The 27,383-nt window shown below is 48.3% G+C and overlaps 1 protein-coding gene across 1 annotated transcript in view; it reads right to left on the reverse strand.

The window, feature by feature from the left end:
- Nucleotides 1–27,383, reverse strand: part of HSPA12A (heat shock protein family A (Hsp70) member 12A) — a 107,440-nt gene that overhangs the window by 76,892 nt on the left and 3,165 nt on the right. The window contains exon 2 of the mRNA XM_016212181.2: nucleotides 16,495–16,582. Coding sequence (XP_016067667.1) covers nucleotides 16,495–16,582 — 88 coding nt within the window. The remainder of the gene's footprint in view (nucleotides 1–16,494; nucleotides 16,583–27,383) is intronic.

Genomic DNA, 27,383 nt, shown 5'->3' on the forward strand with positions numbered 1-27,383 from the left:
GAGAAGGGCAGAGAACCTTCCAGAATGGATGAAAGCTACCAACCTCTGGATGCAAAAGCCCAATAAACCTAAAGCATGTAAAACTAAAGGAAATCCATGCCCTGACATATCACGGTGAAACTGCAGAGCACCAACGGCACAGGGAAGCTTTAAAACGCAGTCAGAAGGAAGACAGGTTTCCAAGAGAACCAGACTGGCGGTGGACGTCTCATTAGCGAGAATGGAAGTTAGAAGAGCGAGAAGTCATTCAACGTGCTGGGAGGGAAGTAAGAATCCTACGCCCCCTATTCCAGAACAAGGTAAAATACAGGCATTTTCAAGCAAACAAACGAAAAAACTCAGAGAATTTACCACCAGCAAAACCCAGCGTAAACGAAACTCTACAGGGATGAATTTCAGACAGAAAGCAAGCAATTCCAGTGTGAAGATCTAAGATGTAAGAAGGAATGAAATGTACGGAAATTTGAACCACAGCAGTGGTGGTAACACAGCAGCGGTGATGTCTGTGGAGTTAAAAACAACAACAAGAAAAAATAGAAATAAAAGACACCACCACAATACCATGCAAACCGGGAGGAACAGAATGGATTCAAGCGTTCTGAAATCCCCGTGCTGTGTGGAAGGAAGTAAAGGTATTTGTTATCCTTAGACCAGTGGCAGGGTGCAGGGCTGAAGTCCAGCAGAGAAAGCGGGTCTTGGCAGGGCCCGGCCCTTCCACCCCCTCTCTCCTGTAGGGTTTGCCGCTGGGGACTTGGGCCCACGCTGGCTCTGCCCCAGGCTCTGGGCCTGCAAACCCATCAACACCCAGGGGGCCCCGGAGAGGGACATTCATCCTGCGGAGCCCAGCGTAGGGCTGACGGGGCTCAGAATGTTCCCCTTCTCCCAATGTTCATGTAAAGGGCGAAAGCCTTCGACGCTGAAAGAGAAAACTCCAGGTGCAGTCTGTACAGCATCCTCGCTGAGGCACACGACAGAGATACAGATGGGGGGAGAGGGGAGCCCCCAGTCCTGGGGCATCTCCCAGAGACAACACCTTCAGTCCAGCCAACCCTCAGCTGGGGGTGGAGAACACGGCCGGAGCGAGGGTAACTGGCCTTTAGATTGTGACAAGCAAAGTGATACCTTTGGGTGCTCGAGGGCTTTTCACACCAAGAAAGCTTCCAATCTGTACTTTTCAGACTAACTGCATATTTCCCTCCCTCTTCAAAGGTGATTAGCAAGTGCTTTGGGGGCTTCTCCGCTGCAGTGACTTTATTAACCCTGAACCATTGTTCCTAGTCCCTGGGGTCTGTTCTCAGGAGGAGACCCCGCAGAAGTGAAACCCACGGGGCAGCGGGCAAGTCCCATTTCCCCCACTCAGGAGCTGGCCGACAGCACTGACTTTCTGCAGCCACCAGGGGGAGCTCCAGCTCCAGCTCTCTTCAGAGCCCCCCAACTCAGTGCCTGCTGGTCCCTGTCATTTGATAAGCGAAGTGGCTGTTAGACACTGATAAACACACATGAACGTGTCTGTGGAAATCCTATCTACTTCTTGGCTGGTGCCCGGGGCTGACAGCACCTCGCTGAGGGCTGCTCCCTCATTTGGGCCCCGTGGGTTGTGGTCATAGGCCTTGACCCCAAGGGATTCAGTCTGACCCAGGGTGGTAGAAGGACCCATGGACCAGGCGTCAGACAAGTGGGTTCCACAGGATAACCTGCCAGGTGTGAGCCATGACCAAATCACTTGTGGTTTATGCAATGGTAAGTGTAAGGGGACACGCACTCCACACAGCAGGGGTGCTGAGTAGGGAAAATCCATCAGGGCCCTCTAAGGACTGGATACTGGGGAATGCTTCCCAGGGGACCAGAGCAGACAGCTGGCTCTAGCCATTCTCTCCAGCCTGGGCCACGGGCGGGGCAGGAAATGTGGCAGACAAGGCCAGCAGGAGGGATGCCCACTCACGGCTGGAGCTCACTGAGCCTCCTGCTGCTCTGGGGGGCCTCACTGCCCCTTCCACAGCCTCGCCAGGAGCCCCCACCTCTCAATCAGGCTCTGTCTTCTGCCCCACCTTCCCCTTCCCCACAGGGTGTCTAGGATGCTTCACTGTCCCGGTTTGCTGGCATTTCCCGCTCCTGGCCGTGGACTTGACTGGGTTTGCCTGCCCCTCAGCCCTAGGCCACTGTGCATCTGAGTCTTGACCAGTCCTCACTGCCCCTCAGTGAGCACTGCATCCCCCTCCAGAACTGATTTCTTAGCTGGAGGAGATGGGGTCATTGACAGGGGTAATTTACATGGCACACAGCACCTTGCCTCACTCCAGGCACCCTGGGCTGAGTGATGTCCATCACCTAAACAGGTCTGGCCTCTGCAGCACAGCTCTCTCCATTCCAACCGAAGCCCTCACGAAGAACCTGTCTGAATGCACAACGCAAGAGGTCATCAAAACACACAGCCTTGTCAGCGGTTGAGCATCGACCTAGGATCCAGGAGATCGCAGTTCGATTCCCTGTCAGGGCACATGCCCGGATTGTGGGCTCGATCCCCAGTAGGAGGCGTGCAGGAGGCAGCCGATCAATGACTCTCTCATCACTGATGTTTCTCTCTCCCTCCCTGTCGCTTACTCTCTCTGAAATCAATTTAAATAATTAAAAAAAAACAAAACAAAACAAAAAACCCCCACAGCCTTGAAGAATTCTCATTTCACCCCGACGCACAGAGCGGCGGCGGTGGGGCCGGGGGCGCGGCCGAGCGGGGCGCTTCAGAAATCCCATTTCCTCACCCCGGCGCCGCCCGCCTGCAATCTGCTCTGACTCCCCATCTTTTTGTCTGTTTCAGAGAAATACAAATCACAGTTAAATTCCAATGAATAAACAAGCTGTGTTTCAAAGTTCTACAAAACCTACAATTTTAAAAGGCTTGATGTGGCTGACACCAGATTGATTTCGACACGTCCTGTGTCCTTCCCGTCTGATGCGGGGCTTCTTTCATCAGGAGCCGACGTGCTCAGAAAGGCTGATTCTAAGCGGACGGACCTGGGATAAACATCCAGGAGGCGCCGTCACTCACTTTAATTTCCACCCTTTTTTAAATAAAATGAGACGGCACGCTTTACTTCTCAAAGACTAATTTCTCGTGAAGTTTCCGTGTGTGCTCCCAGGTTTTTAATCTGAATCATGACACAGCCTGAAACGCCACTTCGGGGCTTTTGTTTCAACAAAAGAGGAACCCGGTGGCTGCCAAGGTCGGGAGGCGTCCTGGGTGCTAGAACCCCGGTCCCAAGGGTGCTCTGGGGAAAGCTGGGAGAAGTGAATTCTCAGCATCTGGTTGCCTCCCGGCAGAAACCAGACAACCTGCCCTGCACTAAATGCAAATTCAAACATTCCCACCATCATAGTAACTCAGAAGGGTGCAGCAGGCACAGAAATAAATATCACGGAGAAAAAGGGTTAGTGCCTATAAATACACCTGACAGATACGTGTTTAAAAGGGTTGTGGCGAATTTATACGTGTGATAAAATTTCATAGAACGATTGACCGAAGGGAAAAAGTAGAGTGCATGTAAAAACTGGCGGGATCCAGATAAGGCCTCGTGAATAGCTTTGTACCAGTGTCACATTCTTGGTTTTGATGACTGACTGTGGTTATGGGGAAGGTGTGGGGAAGCTAGGGGAAGGGGCACGATGATTGTACCGCTTTTGAGTACAACCAGTGGTGTACATTTGCGATCTCTAAGTGAGTCTAAAATTATTTGAAAATGAAAAGCCCCTCTCCCCCAAAAAAAGTGGAGGGTCAGGTCAAGGACACAGCCCCGTTGGTGAGGGGATACACCGGCACAGTCGTCCAGGAGAACAGTCTGGCGGCACCCACGGGAATGTCAAATGCGCTGTGACAGCCAGGCAGTTCCACTCCTGGGGCCCAGCTCACAAAACGACTCGTACACATGCATATAGGACGCTCTTTGGGCATTGTCGGAACAGGGAACCAATGGAAACAAACTAAATCTCCACAAGCAGGGAAGTAAGACGTCAACGTGCAACGCCCAGGCCAGGGAATGCTGAGCAATCAGGGGAAGAATATAAGGCAGTTTAACACGAAGACGTCTGCCACACACTGCTGAGTGCAAACTGAGGTCACCAAATGACATGCACAAGGATGGGAAGATCCTGCTGCCCTAAAATCTTATGTTTATATACTTTATGTGGTTGGGTAAGCGTGGAAATATCTGGAACGATACACCCTGAATGGTTCAGAGTCCTTAGTAGGGGGGATAAAGGGTCACTTTCACCTTGTTTGAAATATATTGCAGTGAACACGTGTTACTTTTAGAATTAGAATAATAGAAACATGAAAGAAAGTAAATGGGGCAAGGAAGGCAAAAGGCATTGGAAAAGAGCAAAAAGCTGACTCAGGAATCTAGGAGGGGCTGAATCACAAGCCACACGAAGGTGGTGGCTTAGCCCCCGTGGCCCTGGGCACTGGAGGCAGGCTGCCTCCATCACCAATCGCTGGTCCCCTCCCTGTGAGAGATGAACACCCCATCTGCTGCCAGGGGATATGAAGGGCCTTCCCTGCGTCACACTTGACCATGAGACTTGCTTCAGCCAATGGGATGTGTACAGACCAGACCCGCGCAAAGTCTGAGCAGAAGTTTTAGGAGATGTGGTGTGGCTCCACAGGCTGTCACTCTTTTGCCTCTGTGCGCCCTGGCAGCAGCTGCTCCTTCAATCTGCATCTCAGAATGAAAAGGGCACAAGGAGCAGAGCCACAGCCAACTGGCACCCAACATGCAACGGGGGTGCGGAACAAACCACTGTGCCACAGGCCACTGAAATGTGGGGTTGTGACACAGCCTTACTTCATGAAAGCTAACAGATGAGCAAAGAGGTGCCAATAAAAGAAGTGAGGGGACTGATGAGGAGTTGGTGAGCACTGATTGAGGGCATAGCATGTGAAGAACCTAGACTTGAGGTGGGGGGCAGAGGGGCGGGCACAGAGAATGCGGGAAGTGTGCATACTGTAGATCAAAATGCACCACCCCAAAACAGCCACTTTGGTGTACGCATTATTTTGAGCTACAGTCAAATGAGAATCAACAGATGCAGAAAGATGCCTTCCCAGAGCCTCCTTCATCTGAATTAAGCAGAAACTTCTGAAAAATGGGGACTGCAGTAAATCCGATCTCCCAGGGAAGGTTTATGGCCATGAAAGGAAAGGAAATCGGCCTGGAGACGGACCTGCAGAGACAAACCTTGATCCATTATTTCCCCCCATATGTTTACCTTCACACAGTCCGCTGCCCTCAGAAGCCTACAACCCCCTCCCTTTGTTTCCTTCTCTAAAGACACAGTGTTCTTTGCTAAGATGCTATATAAGCCTGAGTTCTCACCACCCCTTTGAGTTACTCATCACTGGGCTTCCCTCGTGTGATGTTCCCTGCACACATTAATAAACTGTTTTTCTCTTGATAACCTATATTCTGTTGGTCTAATTTTACAGGGCCCAAGTCTGAGAATCTAGGAGGGCAGAAGGAAATAAAATATGCTTTCCTCCCCTACAATAGCATCTACATGGGGACATAGCACTCATACACACAAAAGCACATGTGTGAACACTTGGCACTCCTGGGGCAGGGCAGTGTAGTGAGAAAAGCCTGAAGGTGGGAGTGGAAAGCGGTACATTGGGCAGGGGGATGGTCCCAAAGGCCGAGTCTCAGGTACACCTTTCTGTGTCAGTATCTAACACCCACGTGCCTGACGGAGCTGAATTAGGCCTTTCTAATAATGCACAAAACCATCACACCCGCAGCTTAATCACCCTCCGCTTTAAATCAATGGTTCCAGGGAAATACCCACCACCTGGGGTTCTGTGTGGCGCCTTCTGTCACTGGGATATGCACTCTCCCAGTGTGTCACTGGGAAACACTCTTAGGTGACGTGTTCGGTGAGTCTTGGAAATGATGGGAATGTGGATGGTAGTTGCAGAAACAGGCTGTTTCCCTTTTGAACGAGGCACATCTTGTGCAAATGCATTCTCTTAAAGGGCTGTGAGCTAGACGGCGGGTGCAAATGCCAAGCCTGCCCTTTGCCTCCTCTTGTTACTATGGTTTGTTCATAATCTGCTTCATGCAAACAGGCTACGTGTCATTTTCTCCCCTAAACCTGGACATTTCTGTTTAAAATCGTCCCCTGCCTCTTTCTGAAAAGGGCACAAGGTAGTCATCAGTAGGCCCCTTGGTAAAAGACTCAGACCTGTAAGAACACAGAGTACAACGTGAGGTCCCATCACCAGGCTCCTCCGCCCTCTCCCTGGTGCCTCGCACAGGCTCTTGCTGCCTGGCCACATGGAGAGGGGTCTGTGTGTTTGTACCGGCTGGTTTTCCTCCCTCCCTTCTTTCCTCCGTTCTCTCCTCTTCCCTCCAGAATGGGAACATGCATTTTTCTTTTAAACCACTTACTACTCTTACTTTCCTCTCCTAGCCATTTCCAGGACTGGTTTCTTGAAAATTTGAATTTATTGGCTTGTGTGTTTGTTGCTTTTAGCCACTATGGATGCTGAACTCCTAAAATGCCCTTTGTGTTGTTCTGCCGGGGACATCATGGGGAAGGAAGACCAAGGCTGGGTTTGCAGGAAGTGACTAAAGTGGGCCTTGGGCAACAGTGGCACCAGCCTCCTCTGTCCTGTGACTTCTGGGGTGGGGCCTTGGGAGAGCAAAGCTCGGGGTGTCCTGCAGGTCTCACGTTTCTAGGTGGGTCTGGAGTTGCCCTCCCTGAGTCCCTGAGATTCTCAGCTGACTTCACCTCGATCTCAATACCATCACCCCCCCCACACACTTCCCCAGCTTCCCCTCCCTGTCCCTGCTCCCCCAGGCTCCCTGCCCAGGCCACAGCAAGACGCCTCAGCTGAGGCATCGGGCGCATTAGTGGGCAGAAATGTTTCCGCGTGTTCCTACACAACAAAATCAAGTGCATGTGTAGGTGTTCCGTGTTTTACAAACTCTCCTCCTTGGTTGTTATAAGATTAAAACAATTTTCTCCCTCAGTAAATGCTTCCCTTCAAAACCACTGGAAGCACATAATTCTGAGCCCATTTGCGCCTTCCATTTTCTTGGGGCCTGGAGAAAATTGTGATTGAGGGGCCTGTTTCCTCGGAAGAGACCAGGCAGAGCGAGGGATGGACAGGAAGGAGTTACATCTTAGTGACAGCTCTGATCAATGTTTCATTTATTCTGAAGTTCAAAAAAGATAGGTGAGCATCGTAGGTCCTTTGGGAAGGCTGGGAGAGTGCGTTTCGAGGTAAATTACTCCTTTATTCTCAGTAAATTTAATGGCCACTTTCATTAAAACTGCAGGGAATTTTAAGGTAGTTCTCCTATTTTAAAAACTACAGTCGAGGAGATCGTTTTTAGTGCCTGGATCGTTTTGGCTGCTGAGATATCGAAACATTGCAGGGACGCGGCCCATTTTATTTTCCTGAACCGTGATGGGAAATTCACGCACACCTGAGGACACAGACACATTATTTAAAATCACAACAGATTTCAGGGAAAATGTACACAAGGGGAGAAAATGAAAAAGCCGGCCTGGCTGATACCAACTTGCGTTTGCCCTTGAAAAATAAATTCACCTGTCACTGACCAACGAGGCCAGTTTGCCACCGTGCTACTGAAAACGCATTCCTGCTGACTGTGAATGGCTCCGTGTGTGTGACTGTTTACATAATTACACAGCAAAGCACTGCAACCTTTCAGATTTAATGCATGTTTTAACAAGCCCTTCAACTACAGCGCAGGCTTCTATAATCAAATCTAGCCTTTTCAATTAAAGCACAATTAGAAAAGGTATCGCGGTGTCACTGTTAAGCTCTGCAGCGTGAAAAGATGCAAGAGTCGCTTGGCTGGCAATCGGAGCTCACCCAAGACGCTTGAGTTTAAGTGCTGCAGGTGTTGGGTTCTGCATGAGAGATGCAGACCACTGGCTTGGGGCCGTCACTGTGGGATCAACCAAAGGCAGCAGATGAAAACCCAGGTGGCCTAGAGACCTTGGAGATGTCTATGGCTCGGAGCTTGACCCCCAGTTGCCAGCAAGAGTGTCATGGGCCAGGAGTGGTGGGCACATGGTTACCAGAGAGATACCCTCCTCCATAGTTACATCATGGTTTAAGAGTCCCTCCTTTGGAGGACAGATGGCCTTTCGAGTCCATGCAATCCTTGACTTTTGTATGCTTGACACTCAGAAGCTCACTCACTCTCTTGTACAGTATTTATGGGTCATCTCCACTGTCTTTCATGTGTCATGTTCAGACTTCCCTGCAGCAGTACAGGGTAAGGGCACAGTGGTGCCACCCACCAGTTGAGTGGTGGTCCCCCCCGAAGCTGGTGGGGAGGAGAGGCAGGTCAGGAGGGACAGTTAGTTGGGTTGGGGGAGATTCCAGCACAAACTACCACTGGGCCATTCATCATTGTAGCTCTCTTCTGATGGGGTTCCCTTACCCCCTTCATACATAGAAGGATGCACCTTGCATCCCCATTAAGAAAAAAGCTCTGAGGTCAGGCGCACCTGGAGTCAAAGCCAGATCTGCCTCTTTCTAGCATGAGTTTGGCCAGCTTTCTAAATCTCTCTAAGGCTCAGTTTCCTTGTTTATAGACAGGGGGATGAAAATGGCGTTCGTGCTCTCAGGGTACAGTGAGGATTAAGTGGAAGGGCCCAGTTGCATGAACAGACCATTGCCTGGCACATGCTAAGTGCTCAGCCACTGTTAGCAATGATGACAACATGGTCACCACGATCCTGGTCATGATCATATGTGTTTAGCAGCACACCTCAGCAATGCAGAGGGCCGCCTGCGAAGAAACGCATCAACCCTGGGATTCCGGAGGAGTCATGGTTTGCAGGGCTGGAGTCCTCGAAGGCTAAAGCTCTCCGGCGCCTCTCCAGGCCCGGCCCTGCCCCGCCCCTGCTCTGGAGGCCCTCTCTCCTGCAGGAAGGGGTTGGTGAGTAAGGAGAGGTGCAGGACACTCGCCCTGCCTGATGCCTCCTCTTGGGCATAAACAGAACCGAGGGAAAACTGGGAAAGGGAGACCCCAGAGAGACAATGGGAGCCACCTGAAACCTGCCGTGGTGGGAACCCTAACTGCAGAGGGCCCCGGGGCAGGGACGCGGGCCGGTCGGCGTGGAGGAGGGTAGTGGAAAGCAACTGAAGGCCACCACGGGGAGGGAAAATGTTCACTCTGAGCAGTGAGTGTCAACAAAACCCCCAGCCAGACGAAGGCGCATCCGCAGTCATGAGCTGTTCGGTGTGGGAAACGAGGGGCTTCTTCTGTTTTGTTTCCCCCTGGCATGTCCAAAACTTGACTGCGTGGTCCTCATGCTTAGCGCCACTGGTTTACCCTGCCTGGGTGCTCCCAGGACCCCCTTCCCGCTCCAATCATCTATTCTTTCTGAAACATTTGTGTCATCTGGCCCCTGGCAGAGGAACGATGGACTGTACAAGGCCCCAACAGCATTGTTCTGACTGTTCAGCGGGCACCTCCCGAGGCAGGGGACTCCTGGCCGGGTCTCAGGCGGCCCCACATGCAGAGCTGAGAACGCTGGCCACGTGCCAGGCCAGGCGATGCTCCAAATTATAGTCTGATCTGTGCACTCCCAACCTTTCCTCCGAGGCCCGGAGTGTTCAATAGCACCAACCCCCGATTTCACAGCGCCCAAATCATTTCCCCGCAGGAGCGAGAATAAAAGATGCCGTCTTGCTCACAGCTCCGAGGTCCAGCTCGAATGACCTGCGCGGCCGTGGCTCCGGGAAACCTGCCGCTCACAGCAAAGGGAGGCTTTCCCTCCTTTCAGAGTGATACACGTCTTTCTAATGAGAAATGCCGAGTTTAAGGTTCTCAGATCCGTGAGTTTTTGGTACACGGATTAGAAGACTCCTTTTGATGCCGAAGGTTACAAATTGCTTTCAACCAGCCACCTGCGCAGCTATTTTATTGGGACTGAGCTTATTTTTCTGATGTGAGAAACAATCCTTGGGCTGTTTTAAAACAATTCCCAAACTGGTCAACAAGGAAGGGTGGGGGGATCCAGTCACCCATAGAAAGCAGAATGGGTGCCCGGCCGGTGTGGCTCAGCGGTTGAGCGTCGACCTAGGATCCAAGTGATTGCGGTTCGATTCCCGGGTTGCGGGCTCCATCCCCAGTAGGGGGCGTGCAGGAGGCAGCCGATCAATGACTCTCTCACCATTGATGTTTCTCTCTCTCTCTCTCTCCCTCTCCCTTCCTTTCTCTGAAATTAATAAAGACATATTTAAAAAAAAGAAGAAAAAAAGCAGAATGGAAATACTCTTTCTGCAATTCGAGTCACGACATCCATGTTTAGTTTAATATCTCTCTTCCCTTACATACATTGACTGTGCTGTGGAATGTTGAAAATGAAATCCACAGTTTGCCAGAATCATCTGAATTGACGGCCCTGAACTGTGTTCCAGAGTCAGGCAGGAAGACACAATTACAGGAGGCCGTTCCCTCTCCCCCTCCAGGCTTGTTTATTCCATATTTAATTACTTTTTTAATTAATAAAGGGAGAAACGCCATCTGCCATTTTTATTTTTGCCCAGGGACTTGGAATTGAAACTTCCGCTGCTGGTGGCATGTGATTTTCCGCGGCTCTCTGGGAGCTGCTGAGGTCTCATTTTTTTCTAACAGAGGTTTCGTCTGCAGTGAATGAGCCCTGGCTGCAGAGCCGACTGGCTTGCTTAAAACAATGGAGTTGCAGAGACGACAGGGGAGAAGGTGCTGAGCTCTAACCCCCAACGCAGCCATCGGCAGTGAGCTCAGTGGAGCCAGTCCCCCGCTGCTGTCAAGTTCAGGGACAGGCTGGTCTTCTGCGCACCCCTCCCCTGGCTCTGGCAGAGGGAGTCCGGGGGTGGGGGTGGGGGTGGGTGCAGCACCCTCACAGCTACATGTAGCAATTCTGCCTGAGATTTCCCTGCGCTGCACCACTCCCAGATCTGCCAGGCTGCTGCCAGAATGAAGAGGAGGGAGAATCAGGACCACTGTTTGACTATTTCAGGCTCATCCTCCCCCCCCAAAAAAAATCCTCTGCCTCCAAAATGTGGGGCATTCAAGATCACTTGCAGGTGGCCACTCCTTAGCATTCCCAAGAGCCAGGCAGCAGCCACTCACTCTCAAGTACACCCGAAGGGACTCGGTTGGCCTCCATCCGCGGGGTCCCCGGCCTTACCACGGTGCCGGCCTACAGGGGGCGCTCAGGAAGTACCTGTTGCATGAACAGACGGATGAACCGTAACTGCTGGAAACCACAAGCTGACAGTCTCAGCAAGAACTTCCAGAGAATCAGAACTGCCAGCCGATGCAATAAGCTGCCCCGAGTGCCCTTGCGCCTCCCTTCACTGGAACTGTTTGAGCATATGGGGCACAGGGGCGTCGTGGTGCAGGTGGGATGCCTTTCCCTTCTGTTTCAAAATCTCATCAATAGTTCGGATACTCTGGAAAAACCCTAGAAGGCGGGTAGGGAAAGTAAGGAAATGAAATCATCCGTCGTCTCTCCACCAAGCGCAACAGCCACAGTTAACGTAGCATATCCCTGTGGACACTGGCTACGTCGCGTCTCACCACACGGACAAGGACGACTTTAATTACTGCGGGATTACGTGAATCTTTGTTCATCTCCTGATGTTTAATCATAGCTCACGTTTACTGGATGCTGGGCACTGTGCTGAACACCTCACATGCATTTGATTCTCCTAAAACCCAGTAAGGTGGATACTTGCTTTCATTCATGTTTCATATGACGGACCAGGACACTGGGGTTTAGAGAAATCACGTAACTTTCTCAAGATCACAGACTAGCAAATAGCAGAGGCAGATTCAGATGCCAGTAATCTGACTTCAGACTCATGCAAAGGTTTTCATTGTTGAGTGAATGAATATATGCTCAGCTGCCCACACTAGAAAAAACTGAGCTTCTCTTAACTGTCGGGCTGGTGCTTATCTTACAGATGCTCCAAATCTTCTGTCACTCATCTCTTCACAGGTCACTCAATGCCAAGGCAAGAATGGGGTCATTTTAACAGCATAAAGAGCATTTCCTTGGCTCCAACTCCCACCAGCTACTGGGAAAATCTTCCCCAAGGGGAGATTCAAGCATCTCCTTGGATGAACCTCCCTCCACTGCCTCCCACAGTCCAGTCGCCCACAGAGCCGGCCACGGGGCCTCCACCACTGCAGGCAGAGCCCACTCGGCGCACTTCTAGCCACCTGCCTCCCGAGCTCGGGAAGCCGACTGGCCCCTGCAGCCACTGCGATGCCTCTGTGTCCACTTCAGAGGTGTGGAGCCACCTCCCACTGGCACAGGCACTGCTCTCGTGCAAGGGCCACTCACGGCCGCCCGCGCCAGGCTCGCCGCCTCGGCTCTGCTGGTGCTGCTGTTACGTCCCTGGAGCCTCTTTCGGCCCCTGGAGAAGCGGGCCTCGCTCCCACTGTGTCCTCAGAGAGGGGAGGCCGGTGTGGAGCTCGGAGCTTGTCTTTGCTTGCTCAGACCTCCAGACGAGGGACAGGCTTAGTGACAGGACATCGTAAGTACTCAAAATGACCTCCTCCAATTAAAGCTTCATTCTGGATTCTCTGAGGGTTTCCGGGGATGTGACCTGGTCCCTCATGCAAACAGATTCCTGGAAAGCCCGGCTCATCTGCCCAAAACACCTCTAGATCCCACAGGAGACAGTGAGGCCAAGCGGGGAGCTGCCTCCCTCAGCACCCTCCTCCTGCCCACCTGCAGGTGACCATGCGTCTTTCTTCTGCTTCCTGGAGGCTGGGGACCACGTCTGCTGCTCACCTTTTAAAATTCACAAGACCTTATGGCGTGCAATTGTGAGCCCTTGACTTTGCCCTACTTCCCTTTCAGTCCTGTTTTCAAATATATCATTCTTGTTGCTTTATCATACTGTGTTTGAAAGGCAGCCGAGTTGGATGGTGGTTAATATGCACACTCGAGCCAGGCTGGCTGTGTTCAGGTCGCCCTCCACTGCTCTCAACCTGTTTGACCTTAAATATGCAACTTGAGCCTCAGCGTCCTCGGGAGAAAGGGACATCTATAATGGCGCCTTCTTCACAGGGCGGCAAGGATGAAATGACCTAACAAATGAAAGCACTTACACCTACTGGCACGTGGAAGGCACTTAATAGGAGGGGAATTTTATTGTTGCAGTTATTATGGTGATTGAGAAGAATGCGAGGTTCTGTAGAGAAAAAGGTCAGTCTAACCTGGGGGGTGTCAGGAGAACGCTGCGAGGAGGTGGCAGAATGAATAGGTGCTTGTCGGGAGGACCACAGGAAGAAAGAGCATTCCAAGGACACAAAAGAGTCGGTTCAAAGGCCCTGAGGTAGGAAACATCTTGGTAAGTTCAGAGAGCTGCTAGCAGATCAGCACAACTAGAGTAAAGGTTCAAGATCAAAGAGAAGCCAGAGCCCGATCTGAAAGAACCACTGAAAAGCCTTAACGGAAAAACGAAAGCAGATTTGTCTCTCAGAAAGGTTTAGGTCATGTCCAACTGAACATAATTTTGCCTTCCCAGGGTTACCGTTGTGAGGATCAGTTATCACGAAAACCCCTGGAGCGTATTAATGCCACAAAACACAGGGGTCATTGTAATTCACGGCTCTTTCCTGTGCTCACAAGTCTTCAAAAGTTTCCGTGTGTTTGTTTGAGTGTTAACAACAAATTGGCTTATTTTTCTAGGCTGGTTTAGTTGCTGCCAAAGGTCTTCTTTACCACAAACACCTTCCAGAGCAGTATTTGGATACTCATCTTCCCAACCGTAGGAGAGTCGTAGGTGGCCACCTCTTAGCATCTGCAAGAGCCGGACAGTAGTCATTCACCCTCCTGGGACACACACAGCGACGGCAACTGCGGGGGCCAGGACTGGGGATGCGGGTCAGGATGTGGGAGGCAGGGCTGCTTAGGGGGTGGTGCTGAAACTGCAAGTGAAACCTGTCCCAGGGGAATAGCAGCATGAGGTGAAAGAGAGAGGGGAGGGAGGGAGGGAGGGAGGGAGGGAGGGAGGGAGGGAGGGAGGGAGGGAAGGAGACAAAAAGGAGCACATGCTGTGGCGTGAAAGGGAGGGACATGATTGCAAAGTGCACCTTTCGATGGAATTTAATGACAAAGGAGGCCCCTGGAGGGAAAAGTTTGAGATGGGCAACTAAGCTGTTTGAATACATGTAGATTCATCTGTTCACTTAGCACTCATGAGGCCAGTCGATCAGCGATTCTGTTAATTCTCTCTGCTCATGAACGTCCTGGGCATTGAGAAACTAGCCTGACACCACAGACTCTGACAGCATGTGCTCTCTGACCACGGGGGACTCAGGACGGCAGGGAGGGAATTCACTGCTGTTGGGCACCTGCTACGTGCCAGGTATTGTCCCAGGCGTGCTTGTACATGCTGTCTCAAAATGTAATCTTCACAACACTCCTTTGATCAAATCGACAGACATGAGCAGTGTATTTCTCGGGCCCAATTTCCACTGTCCCATATTAGAGAAAACGGAGGCAGCAGGTGGGAAAGGGGTCATTGGGTGAGAAAAATAAAGCCAAAAACTTAGTTTCAGAGACCCATCACTTTAATCTCCCTCCTCCTTCCCAGAACTGTAATCTTTGTGTCTGGTCTTACATTTTTCACAAAACAAACGTTGCGTTTTTCAGATCCCTTTTTCCTTTTAACACAGCATCGCCCCCAGTGCCCACGTGTTATCCCTCGTCACTCCCTGTCTAACAGGCCCACTAATGTGCTCAGTGCGCTACGTGTGTCTGGCGCCTTGGATTCAGGTGCAGAGGGAGCGCAGTCATCCCTGTGGGATCTGCCAGTGCGTCAAATCCAAGTTCTGGACACAGGTGTCCTGTCCCTGCCATGGGAGAGCCTCTTTGCATTGTAGTTGCTGCAGCCTGGGGCTGCTGAGCACCACTGGTATTTTGCTTGTTTCAAGTTGTTAAAAAACAAAAATGAAGAAAAGTACGGGGGGGGGGGGACAAAAAATAAGCTAATCATATCAACCCGTCATGTGGTACTTGAACTTAGCATGTGTCTTATAGTCAGCTGAGAAACTGAAAGGGCGTTGTAGAAACACTTACAGCAAGCGTGAAAAGTAGCAGAGTTTCTATTAATCGCTGTTTCTCAGACAATAATTTTTCTCCTGAAAAATCAAATTGAACAATAAAGTATTTATTGAGCACCTACTATGTGACAGGTACTCTAACGCCCATTGAAGGTTTATAGGATTTGTTTTCGTTATTGTCTTTTCTTCTTTAAAATATTTAAAGCACTGATCAGGATGCCTTAACTGTGTTTTCAAGTAATTTTATTACTATGAATGTCTTCAGGAGTTTAACACTTTGGCGGCTGTGCAGAGTTTTCTGGGTCTTTTTTGTTTTGTTTTGTTTCCATTGTTTTTCTTTTTTTGCCGAAAATTTTCTTTTCCTACTCTCTGATTTTTAGGGAGAAAAAATCTAGCCTCTGGGTCTGAGACCACTTGAAATGTCTGGGCCGGGGATTGCTAATGACCTCCCAGAGATAGCCCAAATTGCTGATTTAGCAAAGCCCATTCTTGACCTTGACACAAGACAAGACAGGCAAAGGGGAAGGACTTGGGAGGGAGCAGTGAAAGAAAAAAGACCACAGAGGCGCTCAGATCTCACTAGTCCCCTCCCCCATTCAGCAAACACCTGGCTGAGTTGGAAAACATGACCAGTCCAACCTTCCATTGGCACCAATTGAAGCTGTCAGCTCTCGGCTTGTCACCAGTTGCACTGGGAGGCCCCAGGCAGCCACAAGAGCCCTAATTAGGCAGAAATGACACTTCTACAACTGACCTGCCAGGACCTTTGGCAAACCATTTAACATCATTAGTTAACATTTTTTAAAAGTGTGAATGTAAATGAACAGCCAGTGGCTTTCAATGGAGTCTGTCGGTGGCATCTCCTCCCTCCCTGCTCACTCTTTCTCTTTTTACATGAATAGTCCTCTTGTTTTCTCCAGAATTGGAGGGAGGCGCTGGGGGAAGAAGGCAAAAGAGGACCCGTCCTCTGAGAGGGGAGACATGTCAAAGCACAAACGAGCCCAGAGGAGCCGGGAGACCACCTCTTCCTGCCTTAGTATGGGCCCAAACGGAGCAGAGCAGGGGACAAGAGTGTGCCCAGCAGGCTAGACCCACGCCAGGCCCCCTCCGCGAGCCGTGGGCAGTGACCATCCCCGGCTTTGGGCCCACGGGAAACGATTTCTTTCCTGACTCCAGTGCCTCGGAAACACCCTGTCGCTCACACCTCCACCCACGTGAGGGCATCCTGAGCAAGCTGGTGCTCTGCGGCCGCTCAGCCGATGTCTTATGTGTGCTTAAGTCGCCACGTGCCCGTTTTAGAGGCGCCTGGTCCCTCTGTGAAGGAACGAAGTTCTTGGCATGACCATTTCTGCTGCTGGTCGGATACTTACACAAGTCAGTTCATTCCTACCTGAAGCCGTCACCTCCCACCTCGAGTCGCACTTCATTTTGTTCTTCGATGTGCACCCACAGAATCCGTACACGCCAACACTCTCCATCTGGGGGGGGAAAGAGTGTCACTGTGAAAATGTCACTTTGCCTGTCTGTCTCCGCGCTGCTCCCAGCTGATGGGGCGGCCCGGGAGGGGCAGGGGCAGGAAGGTTGAGGCGGGCAGCCGGGGGCCGGTTGCTGGCAGGCCTGCCCCGCACCTCCTGCTACCCGCCTGCGGCCCTGGGCAGGGAGGCTGGCCCTGACGCTCGGAGGTTTTCATAAGAGAATCTTTACTACTTCAAGTGGGGAAACTCAGGCAGGAATAGCAACCGGAGAGCGTGTAAGGTGAGGCGCGGTGGGCCAACAAGAGCTGCCAAAATTGAGAAGCGATGAGGGTTCTCATCTATTTTGTTCTTACCTGAGGATATTTTTTCCATTGCTTCTCAGAGAGAATGGAAGAGAGAGAGAGCTCGAAACATCAATGTGAGGGAGACACATTGATTGGTTGCCTCCCCCACGCACCCCAACCGTGGCCGGGGATTGAACCTGCAACCCAGGTACGTGCCCTTGGTCGGGAATTGAACCCAGGACCCTTCGGACTGCAGGCCGACGCTCTAACCACTGAGCAAACCGGCCAGGGCTCATCTATCATTTATCTTGGAGAGATGAAATTGAGAATCTGTCCTCTTGCTTCCCAAGGCCCGCTTGACAAAGCCACTGCACCACAGTGCATCCCGGGTCCCTCCATGCACCCCTGCCCCCCCCCCCAAACGCACTCCTGCTTATTCTCAAAGGGGACTGTGAATTCTACAAATGAAAGTGCAGGGGTGCAAAGCAGATTCCCAGAACCCACGATTATATTAGTTATTTAGCCTCTCTGCTGGGTCCTAAACAGCGCGAGGGGAAGCATGTCTTGTCCGTCTCCGGGTTTCTAGAAGCCCCGAGAACAGCGGTGGGCGCGCAGTAGACGCACAATAAATGTTTGCCGAGCGGAAAAGCAATGTGGCTTCCAGGCCCGAGCTAGGGGCAGCCGGGATGCGAGCTTCAGGGAGGGCGCCCACTCTGGAGTGGGAGGCTTTCACCCGTCTCTGAATTAAAGACGACTAAAATCAAGGGTGGCAGAGGATGCCTGTGACGAGCCATGAGACACAAGGAAAAGAAAACAATCTCAGTTTGGGGCAGAAAGCGAGAGAAAATACTGGAAAACGTCCTTAATAACAGTAAATGAGGGGGAAGAGAGAGAGAGAGAGAGAGACCAGCTCGTCTGATGGGGCATTTAGTGCTTTTAAGCTAAATACCTCAGCATATTAAGCAAATAGAGAAAAGCCAGCTAGAAGATGTCAGCAAATTGAAGCCAACGGTGCTCAGAAAGCCGAGGGGAGGCGCCTGCCTCTGACCCCTTTTCCCATCACATGCCTGGCCGCCTGCTTGTTTAGTGTTGCGGCTCCTCTCCAGCTGCGGGGCTTATTGAAAAGCTCTTGCTCCCCGCCTGGTTTTGGCACATTTTCTGCAGGTGCCTCCTACTGCGGCCACAATGGGCTGCTCGGGAGGTTCAGACCTGTCAACAGCTCCGGGGGAGCCGGCGGGGGTGGCGGAGGGGGCGCGGGCATTGTCTTAAAGGGCCCGTGACATTGTGAGCCTCCGCGGAGCCCGCGGCACAGGCACCTGCTAATGAGATGAACCCTTTCTCCCGCTCGCTCCCTTTCTCTCTTTAATGATTTAACTTGATCGCTTTGCTTCCTTTCTGGAAGGGGGAATTGCTCCATTGATCATATAAAGTAATTGCCTGTAAAACATTGCCCCCGCGAAGACGACCACGACTTCCCTGGCTGAAAATGTCACAGCAATTGAAAAGCTCTTAGCCCGGTTCGAGGAGGAGGCTGCTCCGGAGGACAGTCTTTGCGTGTGTCCTCAGGGACTGGGGCGTTCAGAGGGACAAGCCTCGGGTGTGACTGACGGATTTTTAAGACAGAGAATTTCCCTTCCTCTAGCGTAGGATGATTTTGCGTGAGGCTGTGGGGAACTGACCAAACTAAGCTCGAAATTCCCTCAACCCTAAAGTTAGATAGCTTGGGGGGGAAACATTATTCTCTTAGTCGCCCATGCCCATGCCCATGCCCACGCCCATGCCCACGCCCATGCCGTTCTTTCCTGGGGAGCCATGGCTCCGGAGGGACGCCCACGTGGGCCATGAGTGATTCGGGAAAGCGTCTTCCTCCTCATCACTCAGGAAGACAGCACCTTTGTCTAGGAGGCGGCCGGGGCCTTGGTCTGGGAAAGGAACGATGCTCTGGCTGGGTAAGATTTGCTGATTTTTCAGACCTGTCACTTGGCGGCAGCAGCGACGCGCGGTAGGGACCGGGACGACACACTTAAGTAGTTTTCATGAATACTTTTATTAGTCATTGCCACGCCAGTGTGAGGGTGTAATTCACCCAGGGAAAAATCACTTTGTTGTAGGCAGGAACCTGCCAGCGAAATAAACAGCCGTTAGGGGTGGTTTCATCTCCCTCTGGCAGGTGAAAGCCGAAGTGCGTGGCTGAATAAGAGAGAGGCGCTTTTTTTTCATTTAATTGGTGGGAAGCACCACTTGCGCAGTGAGATGCTGCCAGTTACTAACGTTACTAATTTGGGGAACAAAGCTTCAGGTGAGTCACCTTCCTCCAGAGCGAGCCATGAATATTTCTTGCAGCCGAAGCAGCAGACTTGTTACTGTACTTTTTCAAAAAGGCAAAAACATCTGCCTGCTTCCTTGACAAACAAGGGAGTGTAGAGCCTTCAGTTATAAAAGGCTGTTGAAGGTTGTTTACATGAAGAAAGCTGGAGAACTTTCTACATGTAAACCTTCTAAAAGGCCATGGTATAGGTTTCATAACTTGTCAGTAGATGCAGCTCTTTTTTTCCCTTGGAATTTAGGAAGTTTGGATTTTAGATTTTTAAATCTTGTAATATTGTCAGAATACGTGGATATTCCATTAAGGTGATTACATATATTACACCAAAATGTGCTGTATGTAATAAAAGGTATTTTTCCTTTACCTACCCAGATAGTGAAGATAATTTTTAAATTCCTTACACCTAATCCCATTAAATAAATTGATTCCTGAATATGAAGAATCACATTGGCAGCTTTTCACAAACAACTGGAGTTTGTGGGGTTGTTTTGTTGTGTGTGTCTTTTAAGGGAAGGGGAGGTGAAGTGTGGGCCTCTATGGCTTTTATAGGAAGGTCTTTTTTATTGGTCTGTAAAATGAGGGTGTAGAATTAAATGACCCCAAAAGTTCTGCCTGGCTGTATGATTTCCTTATCTATAGAAATGATTGCTATAATGGCACATGGGTGAGCGGTAAATATGACCAGTTATTTCTAGCAGCTTTGCCTGTTAGATAGGCAGTCAAGAAAGAGTAAAAGTGGCTTGAGCTAAGCCCCTGCAGCCAAGACAGGAGAACCTGGACTCCCGAGGCCAGAATCCCAACCCCCTTGCGAAGAACCTTGGGGAAGCAGCAGTGCACAGGGAAGGTGGCTGTCGGTGGGCTGCAGCGGGGGCCGTGGGAGGGTGGCTGGCCAGCCGCTGGTGCCCTGGCCGCTTGTCCTCTGCATGAACTCCCAGAGTGAGAGTGAGAGTGGATGGTGTTAACACATCTGGAGGGGGAAAAAAGAACATCTGAAGAGGGAAAATCAAGCCAAACAAGCACATGGTCGGTGGGATGAATGTCTGACAGTAGCCACAGGACTGGTTTCGCTTTTGCAGTCTCCTCTGTGCTTTACTTGCACACGATGCAGGAGGTCTGTCCGAAAGGAGCTCCCAAGCTCAGAGGCAACGGACTGGAGCGTCCCAGTCTCACTCCTCTCGGGTCCGTGCGGCACGTTTTAAACCACCTGACCTCACGAGGGAGAAATTCACCTTGAATTAACGTTTGTTCGAACTTCATACTAAGTGGGGTTTGTCAAGATGCTGGGCGTGTGTTTCAAAGAATGTGTTTTGAAATGCTGCATCTTTCCTACGTCCACACACCGAACTGATGGCATGTGCGCCGAGCAGTGAGAATCACACCCTGGGCTACAGTGTGGTGGCCAGAGGGGAGGAGCCGACACTCCTCATAACCGGGTCTGCGCATTTACTTACGGAGTGAGGGCCACAGACTTTCCAGCCGGAGCCCTCTATTGGCTTGGCGCTTACACGTGTTACCAACATGTATCTCAGCCACTAAAAGTTGACACACAGAGATGCTAAGATTCTTTATGCTTAACTAATAAGTTAACGTCAGGCTGGTGGATAGCTGTACCTGTTGACAAGTCTGTATTCCACATATAAGGTGTCCTTACTTTCCAGCTAGAAAATGATGTGAAATGAACTTTGTTTTATAGCTCCTGGATTAATAAAGAACAACTGGCTAAGGGAAGAAAAGATCTATTTCATGCCTCGGTAGAATGCACGGGATTCTTCTAAATGAACATTTCAGCCGCAGTCCATACGACTAAGTCAGACGCGGCGGGAGCTATACAAGCACAGACCTCAGCCCCCTTCCCCATGAAGAGCCTGGTTCTATTTCTCGCTTCTTGCAATCTTCTTAGAATTACGTGCTGCAAAGTTTCCTTTCTTTCAAAAGTCAGAAAGCACTACAGTCAAATGAGTATTCTCATAATCTGTTTTCCTCCAGTTTGTTAGATACAAGATCACATCTCCTTTCCTCCAATCATATCCTTCCAGAGTTATAGCTTATTTTAAAATTTCCAACAGAAAGAGATGCACTTTAGTAACAGTGCACATTTGACTGATCCAAAGGACTGGTTTTAGATGCCCACCATAAAAAAACTAAAACTTTACCTACACATTTTGTCAAAAGTAGATGAGATGGGGGGCATCAGGTGTATAGTCCTAAAGCCTGAATTTGGGGAGCAAGGTGAGTCTCTCGTAAGCACAGTAACCACACGGGCTGATACCAATGTGACAGCCAAGCCTTCACCCGGACGGTACAGGCATGTGTGTGACGTTCTCTGGCTGTTCTCATATAACAAATAATACTTGGAGATAAAGCCGGTTGCAAATATAAATTCAGAGAGGTCTTATAATTCTGAATTCTTCATTTTGCTTGCATTTCCTCCTTGTGCAGATTTATAATTATCTCAAAAAAGGACAACTAATTTTCCAACAATGGGTTTATGAGAAATATATAGAAAATGACTAATTGAACAGATAAATTTTTCTAGCAATGGTCTTAAGAATCCAAAATGGCTGTTATTTTCAGTAAAGTAATGATATATAGGACAATATTCGCTCTGCAGCATATAAATTGGTAAACATACATTTTATTTATTTCAAATACCACACTTTAAAATAAAAGTTATGTTTTTGTTCTTATTCTACAAAACATAGTCTTTGATCTTTACCCACAAAACACAGTCTTTGAGTTTGTACCCTCTGCATCGGCACGGGGACTTTCTCTCCCCTTATACGCTGTCAGCCTGGCTGTAACGAAAACAAAGCACCTATGGTTTGGCACGAGAGCTCAGGCCAGCCCGACAAGTTAATAAAAATTCCAACAAGTGTTGGCACGGCATAATTTTACATCAGAAGGAAATCCGGTACTGGGTCTCTCAAACAGAAACCGTACGTTTAAAATTTTAGAGGTAGAAACATTCGCTACAAAGTCCAGATGTCTAAGGTAAATAACCTGGACCTCTCCTCTCTCTGAAACGCCCGCTTCATGCATGTGATTCACCACCTTCTCTGTGTTCAAATCCCCATAAAGATGATAAGATGAGGGTGCAAATATTTGGCCTTGAACTTTGGGGGAGATGGTTACCGAGACTAGCTCAGGGATATTTAACATCACTTGGCTCTTTGTAAATCAATTCAAGTTTTTACAACAGTCTACCGGCAGCTGTTGAACAAGCGGAGCTCCTTTAGGGAGCTCTGCAGGTTCCGACAAGGGCAGGGGGAGGGCGTGGGCCCGGCAGACTCACGCGGCTCCTCTGGCCCTCCCTCCACCTCCACGCGCACCCAGATGCCGCTATGCCCAGCCTCACTTCTGCCTCATTGTTTACTTCAAGTGAAAGTGCCATCACACAAAGACATCCTGATATGCAGGGAAAATACTACAATAACTAATAAATAACAATACAAGAATAAACTGTTTGGCATACTCGCAACTGCAGACCTACTTTCACCCGCCTCTGAGTACTACTGTGTTAGAGTCCCCTGCACTGTCTTTTTCCGTCCTATCCCCAGACTGCAGTACTGAAAATAGTTTGCTGACTGTAGCCCAAGCTGAAAATAGGTATCATTGATAACATATTAAAATTATTTTCACTTTAGAAATAACATTTTAGACTTCCATCCTTGCTAAATCTCTTTAAGTATTAGTGGAAACATTATTTTTCTGAGAAACTGACTCTGATTAGTGCTACTTTTATTTCTACATATCCACCTAAGGCACTGAATGCACGATCACAAAATTTAATACGTAATTATATTATTTAATTATAAACAGGATCCATTATCCCTTGTTAACATACAATACAATTTTGTGTATTTTTGAAAATTGCACAGAATTTTAATCTAAGGCATTAGACTGTAGATATTCATCCACAAGTGTCACCTTAAATAATTTTGGAAGTACCTGGGGCTCCAATGGTAATTTTATATGATTGTCACATATGAAAGAGATGCAGTAAAATCAGATCAATATTGAGAAATTGGTCTAAAATTATTTTATTCACTAAAAATTCCTGGGAATTTACTCCCCCCAAATCACAATTCCTCAGGAAATAATTCTCATCTATGTCTGTGAATAGCATTTTAATAAATTATTCAAATAATGAAAATCCTCCAACTTCTTAAACAGGACCAAAAAAAAAAAAAAAAGGCAAATCAAGGAAGAAAAAAAGAAACACAATAACAGAAACAAAAGACAACCCTACACTTTGCCAATAACAAATGTAAAAGAGTCAAGATTTAAATTTGTGACTACATTTTTTTAAAATCCCACAAGTAATTTTTTGAAAGTTACCATTTTGAAGGTTAACATTCCCTTAAGACTCATGGCCAGGCAATAGAAATCATCAGTTAGAAAGGCAGAGACAGCCTTTCCATTTTCTAATGAGAAATAGATAATTCCTCTTTAAGCAGATTAACCTAAAGTAACATTTTCAGGGAAGCTAAAACCCCTTCAATCAGGGTCTTAAGTTTAATTACAAAAGTCAAACAATTTATTAGCTCTCATTTAAGTGCAACAACAAAATAGGTGGGCACACAACTCTCAGGGGCCAGGAGACAAACCAAATCAATATTTGCCCTGGTACCAGAGAAAACACTGTTAGCCATAACTCGATAAAACATCAAACCGGTTCACCTAACTGGAGCTCTACCCCTCTTTCTTCTTTGCTGTCCTCTCTGTGGAAAATATGGTTAACATTTTCTCCATTCACAATAAACGCAATGACTGTTTGTACTTGACTTCTTTTATATTAAGAAAAGTACAGATTAGAGAACCTGGCTTTTGTAGGATATTTTATACGTATTTCCTTTATTAGCCCCATAATGATGTCACAAAAATACTCTTAAGCTGTATCTACTTCTAAAAAGTTAAAAAAGTATCTATTTAAAAGTGGCAAAAACATACACAAAAACAAACCAAAAAATTAAAATGGTCAGATCGCTTGCTCGAAGGATTTCTTCCGCCTGATGTCTCCCCCCTTCTCTTCCCTGTCTGAACTCCCTGGGCAATCGCCCTGCTTCTGGTTTCATGCGGCCTGTACAGAAACTGTGCGTCTCGACCCCGAAAAATACCAATTAAACTGCCAGCAGCAGCATCTCCAACGGTATCTTTTGGTCTTCAGTGTCAAAGCCCTTTGAACAAATGACCGGAAGGCTAAATCTAAAACAGCCTCTGACAAGAATGCCAGCTTTGAGCACTCGCTTTAGGGCCACGGCTCCAGCTTTCTGCTCTACTTGGGAAGCAAGAGAGAAATAACCCATCAACTTTATAATCTGCACAAACAGTAAAGGTTAAAATAAAAGCGAAAGCTCACCAGAAGCTTCTAATAGCTCAGGAGGTCACTAATATTGTTTTAAAAGGGAGGGGGAAGTTCTTATCATTTAATTCAATTTCATCCAAATTTCTGTACAAAGCTAAATAAAGGCTTTCAGACAAATACTGCAAAAACTGCTAAAAATACCGTGCTTTCCTTTTCTTCCATTTCTTTGGTAATAATGACATCATTTACTGTGTGTTGGGCACAGTGGGAAGAGGTTCACATGGATTTTTAAATTAACTCTCATAGCAATCCTAGGGAGTGGAAAATATTAGCAATGGGGAAATGAGCTCAGAGAGTTTGAGTGACTTGACCAAGGTCACACAGCTGGGAACTGAGAGAACTGGACCTTGTACCCATGGGGTCTGATTTCAAGACCCAGTACTTCTAGACCGCCGGGCCGCATCCATTATCAAACCATTCCTGGGGGAAGCCTCAGCCATTCTCTTTCTGATGAGATCCATGAAGAAATCTTTCAGAGCAGCAGTTTTAACCTTGGCTGCACATTAATATCACATATTAAAAAACACACTTGGGCCCCACCCCTAGAGATTCCGATTTAATAGGTCTGGGGTAGAAACCAGGCATCAGTATATTTCAGTACTTTAACAGTGAATAAAACAGATAATCCTTCTCTTTGTGATGCTTAAATTCTAATGGTGCTTAGATTCTAGAAGAATCTTGTAGAATCCCCGGGTGGTTCTAATGTGCAGCCCCGAGTGAGAACCAGGGATCGCGTTAATAGTACCATTTCTACAAGCCCTCCCTGCTCCAAGCCCTCCACTTAAGCAACTCAACTGGCAGAGAATGGGCAGGAGACCAGCAACAGCTGACGTGAGACAGGAGACTTTAACTCAGAGAGTTCTAGATCTGAGAAGCAGTGGAACACAATGGGAAATGCATGAACACTGGAGCCAGCCGGACCTGAGTTCAGATTCCATCCCTGCTATTTATCAACAGTGTAACCTTGGGCCAAACGCTTGCCTTCTGCAGTTGTTTTGCAGATTCAATGGGATGATATAAGGGAAGCCCTGGGTGTAGAAAATTGCTCTATCAATTGTAGTTGCTGCTGTGGCTTTTGTTCTTATTATTACTACAGCAGTAATGACTACTGCCAGGAGGCATTAGGAATGAAAAAATCAAATTACAGAAAAACAGTTTTTATTAGTCAAATAATTCCTACTTTTATTACCTAGCATTTAATTTGCAGCTATTTATATTGCAATTATCTTGGCAATCATATTTCTCATTCATGACAACTGGTGAGTAAGGGTAACGTTATTACCCGTTTTCTAGATGAGGAAAAGACAACATTTCCATCTATTCTGTCTCCAGTTTCTATGATTCTATGATTAAAGACACCTGCAGTCATGTTCATTAGTTCCCTATGAAAAGTGATATTCAACACAGATGGCAAATGCAGGAAAGAAAAATTATCAAGCACTTGATAGCAACCCCAAAATAACATCTAAATAATTACTTCTGAACATTAAAGTCACGGCAAATAAGTTCCAATTTATACAAAGATGTCAGAAAGGATTAAGGAAAAATAACCTTTTTCTTTATCGCCATTCATTTAAGAAGTGTCTGACATAGCTTAGAAATTCTATTTGAAATGCAGACAGAATGGTTAATTTCCTCCATGAAGGGTCTTCCATTAGCAGACAGGAATACACTAATATGCCCTGATATTTTATCTTAAATCGGAGCTACAAAGCAGAGGAGATCTAAGATGGAGAGACCCAATGCAGTGGTTCTCAAGATGCCCAAGCAGCCCGTGGACTATGGGCGAGGGTCCCACGACTTCAAATGTTCACCACCTTTCCATCACTGAAGAACGGCCTGTCGTGTCATCTCTGCCATACGTACAAAGTTCCCACGAATGAAATACAAATGCCTCTAGACACACTACTGAATTCACAGTCCTGTATATAACCACAATTACATGGGAGGGGGGTCCTCAATTTCTTGTTGTTAAAAAGGAGTCTTCATCAGAAAGGTTAGGAAACACTGATCTAGTGCAACCCTCTCATTTTACTGACTAGGTCTTAGAAGGTCTTGGGGCAGCTGGATGCTAATCTAGGTTTTCTAATTCCCACACCGTACACCCCTTCCAAAGAGAAGTTAACAGCTGTGGCTGTGTCTTTTTTCTAATATCGCTTCTCTTCCTAAAAGAGGAGAGTATAGTCCTACCTGTTATCCCTGGGTATGTTCCAGAATTTTCTATATATCCTGAACCTTTCCTTTCTCTTCCTTTCCTTCCCCTCCTCAAATCCCCAGCTTATACCTTTAGGGTTGGCAGCACTCCACCTCTTTCAAGCTCTGATGCCCTTGGATATTCAGTCTTAATACAAAGGCACTAAATGAGAAATGTGTTAAGGGTGTATAAAATATACATATGCATGGATGTAAAACCCCAGAACTTCTATATCTGTGTGTCACATTCATGAATAATCATTTTATTTTCTCTGAATCTGTCAACACTAACTGGCTCTTAGCCCCCTAGCATACCAACTTTTCAAAATGCTTCCACGTCTTTTATCTCAGTTTATTGTCCCAATTGGTCACCTAAAATGGAAGTGCTACTGGAGCACATTTAGAACGTAAATGCCATGACAAGAAGAAATATTACCTATTTTATTCACAGCCTCCCCCTGGCCCAGTATCTAAAACAGTGCCTGGCACCCGGTAGGCACTCAATTAATGGTTGCTGATCGAGTGTGTCAACAGCAGGCAGGAATGGCAGGTTTATTTATTATTTAGCCGACACGTGGCTTTATTTTTATTTGAGCAGCATGAGCAGCAGAGCACATGCTCCCTCCCCGAGGGGCC

Source organism: Miniopterus natalensis, chromosome 14 (assembly GCF_054644295.1).
Source record: "Miniopterus natalensis isolate mMinNat1 chromosome 14, mMinNat1.hap1, whole genome shotgun sequence".
NCBI classification, from domain to species: domain Eukaryota; kingdom Metazoa; phylum Chordata; class Mammalia; order Chiroptera; family Miniopteridae; genus Miniopterus; species Miniopterus natalensis.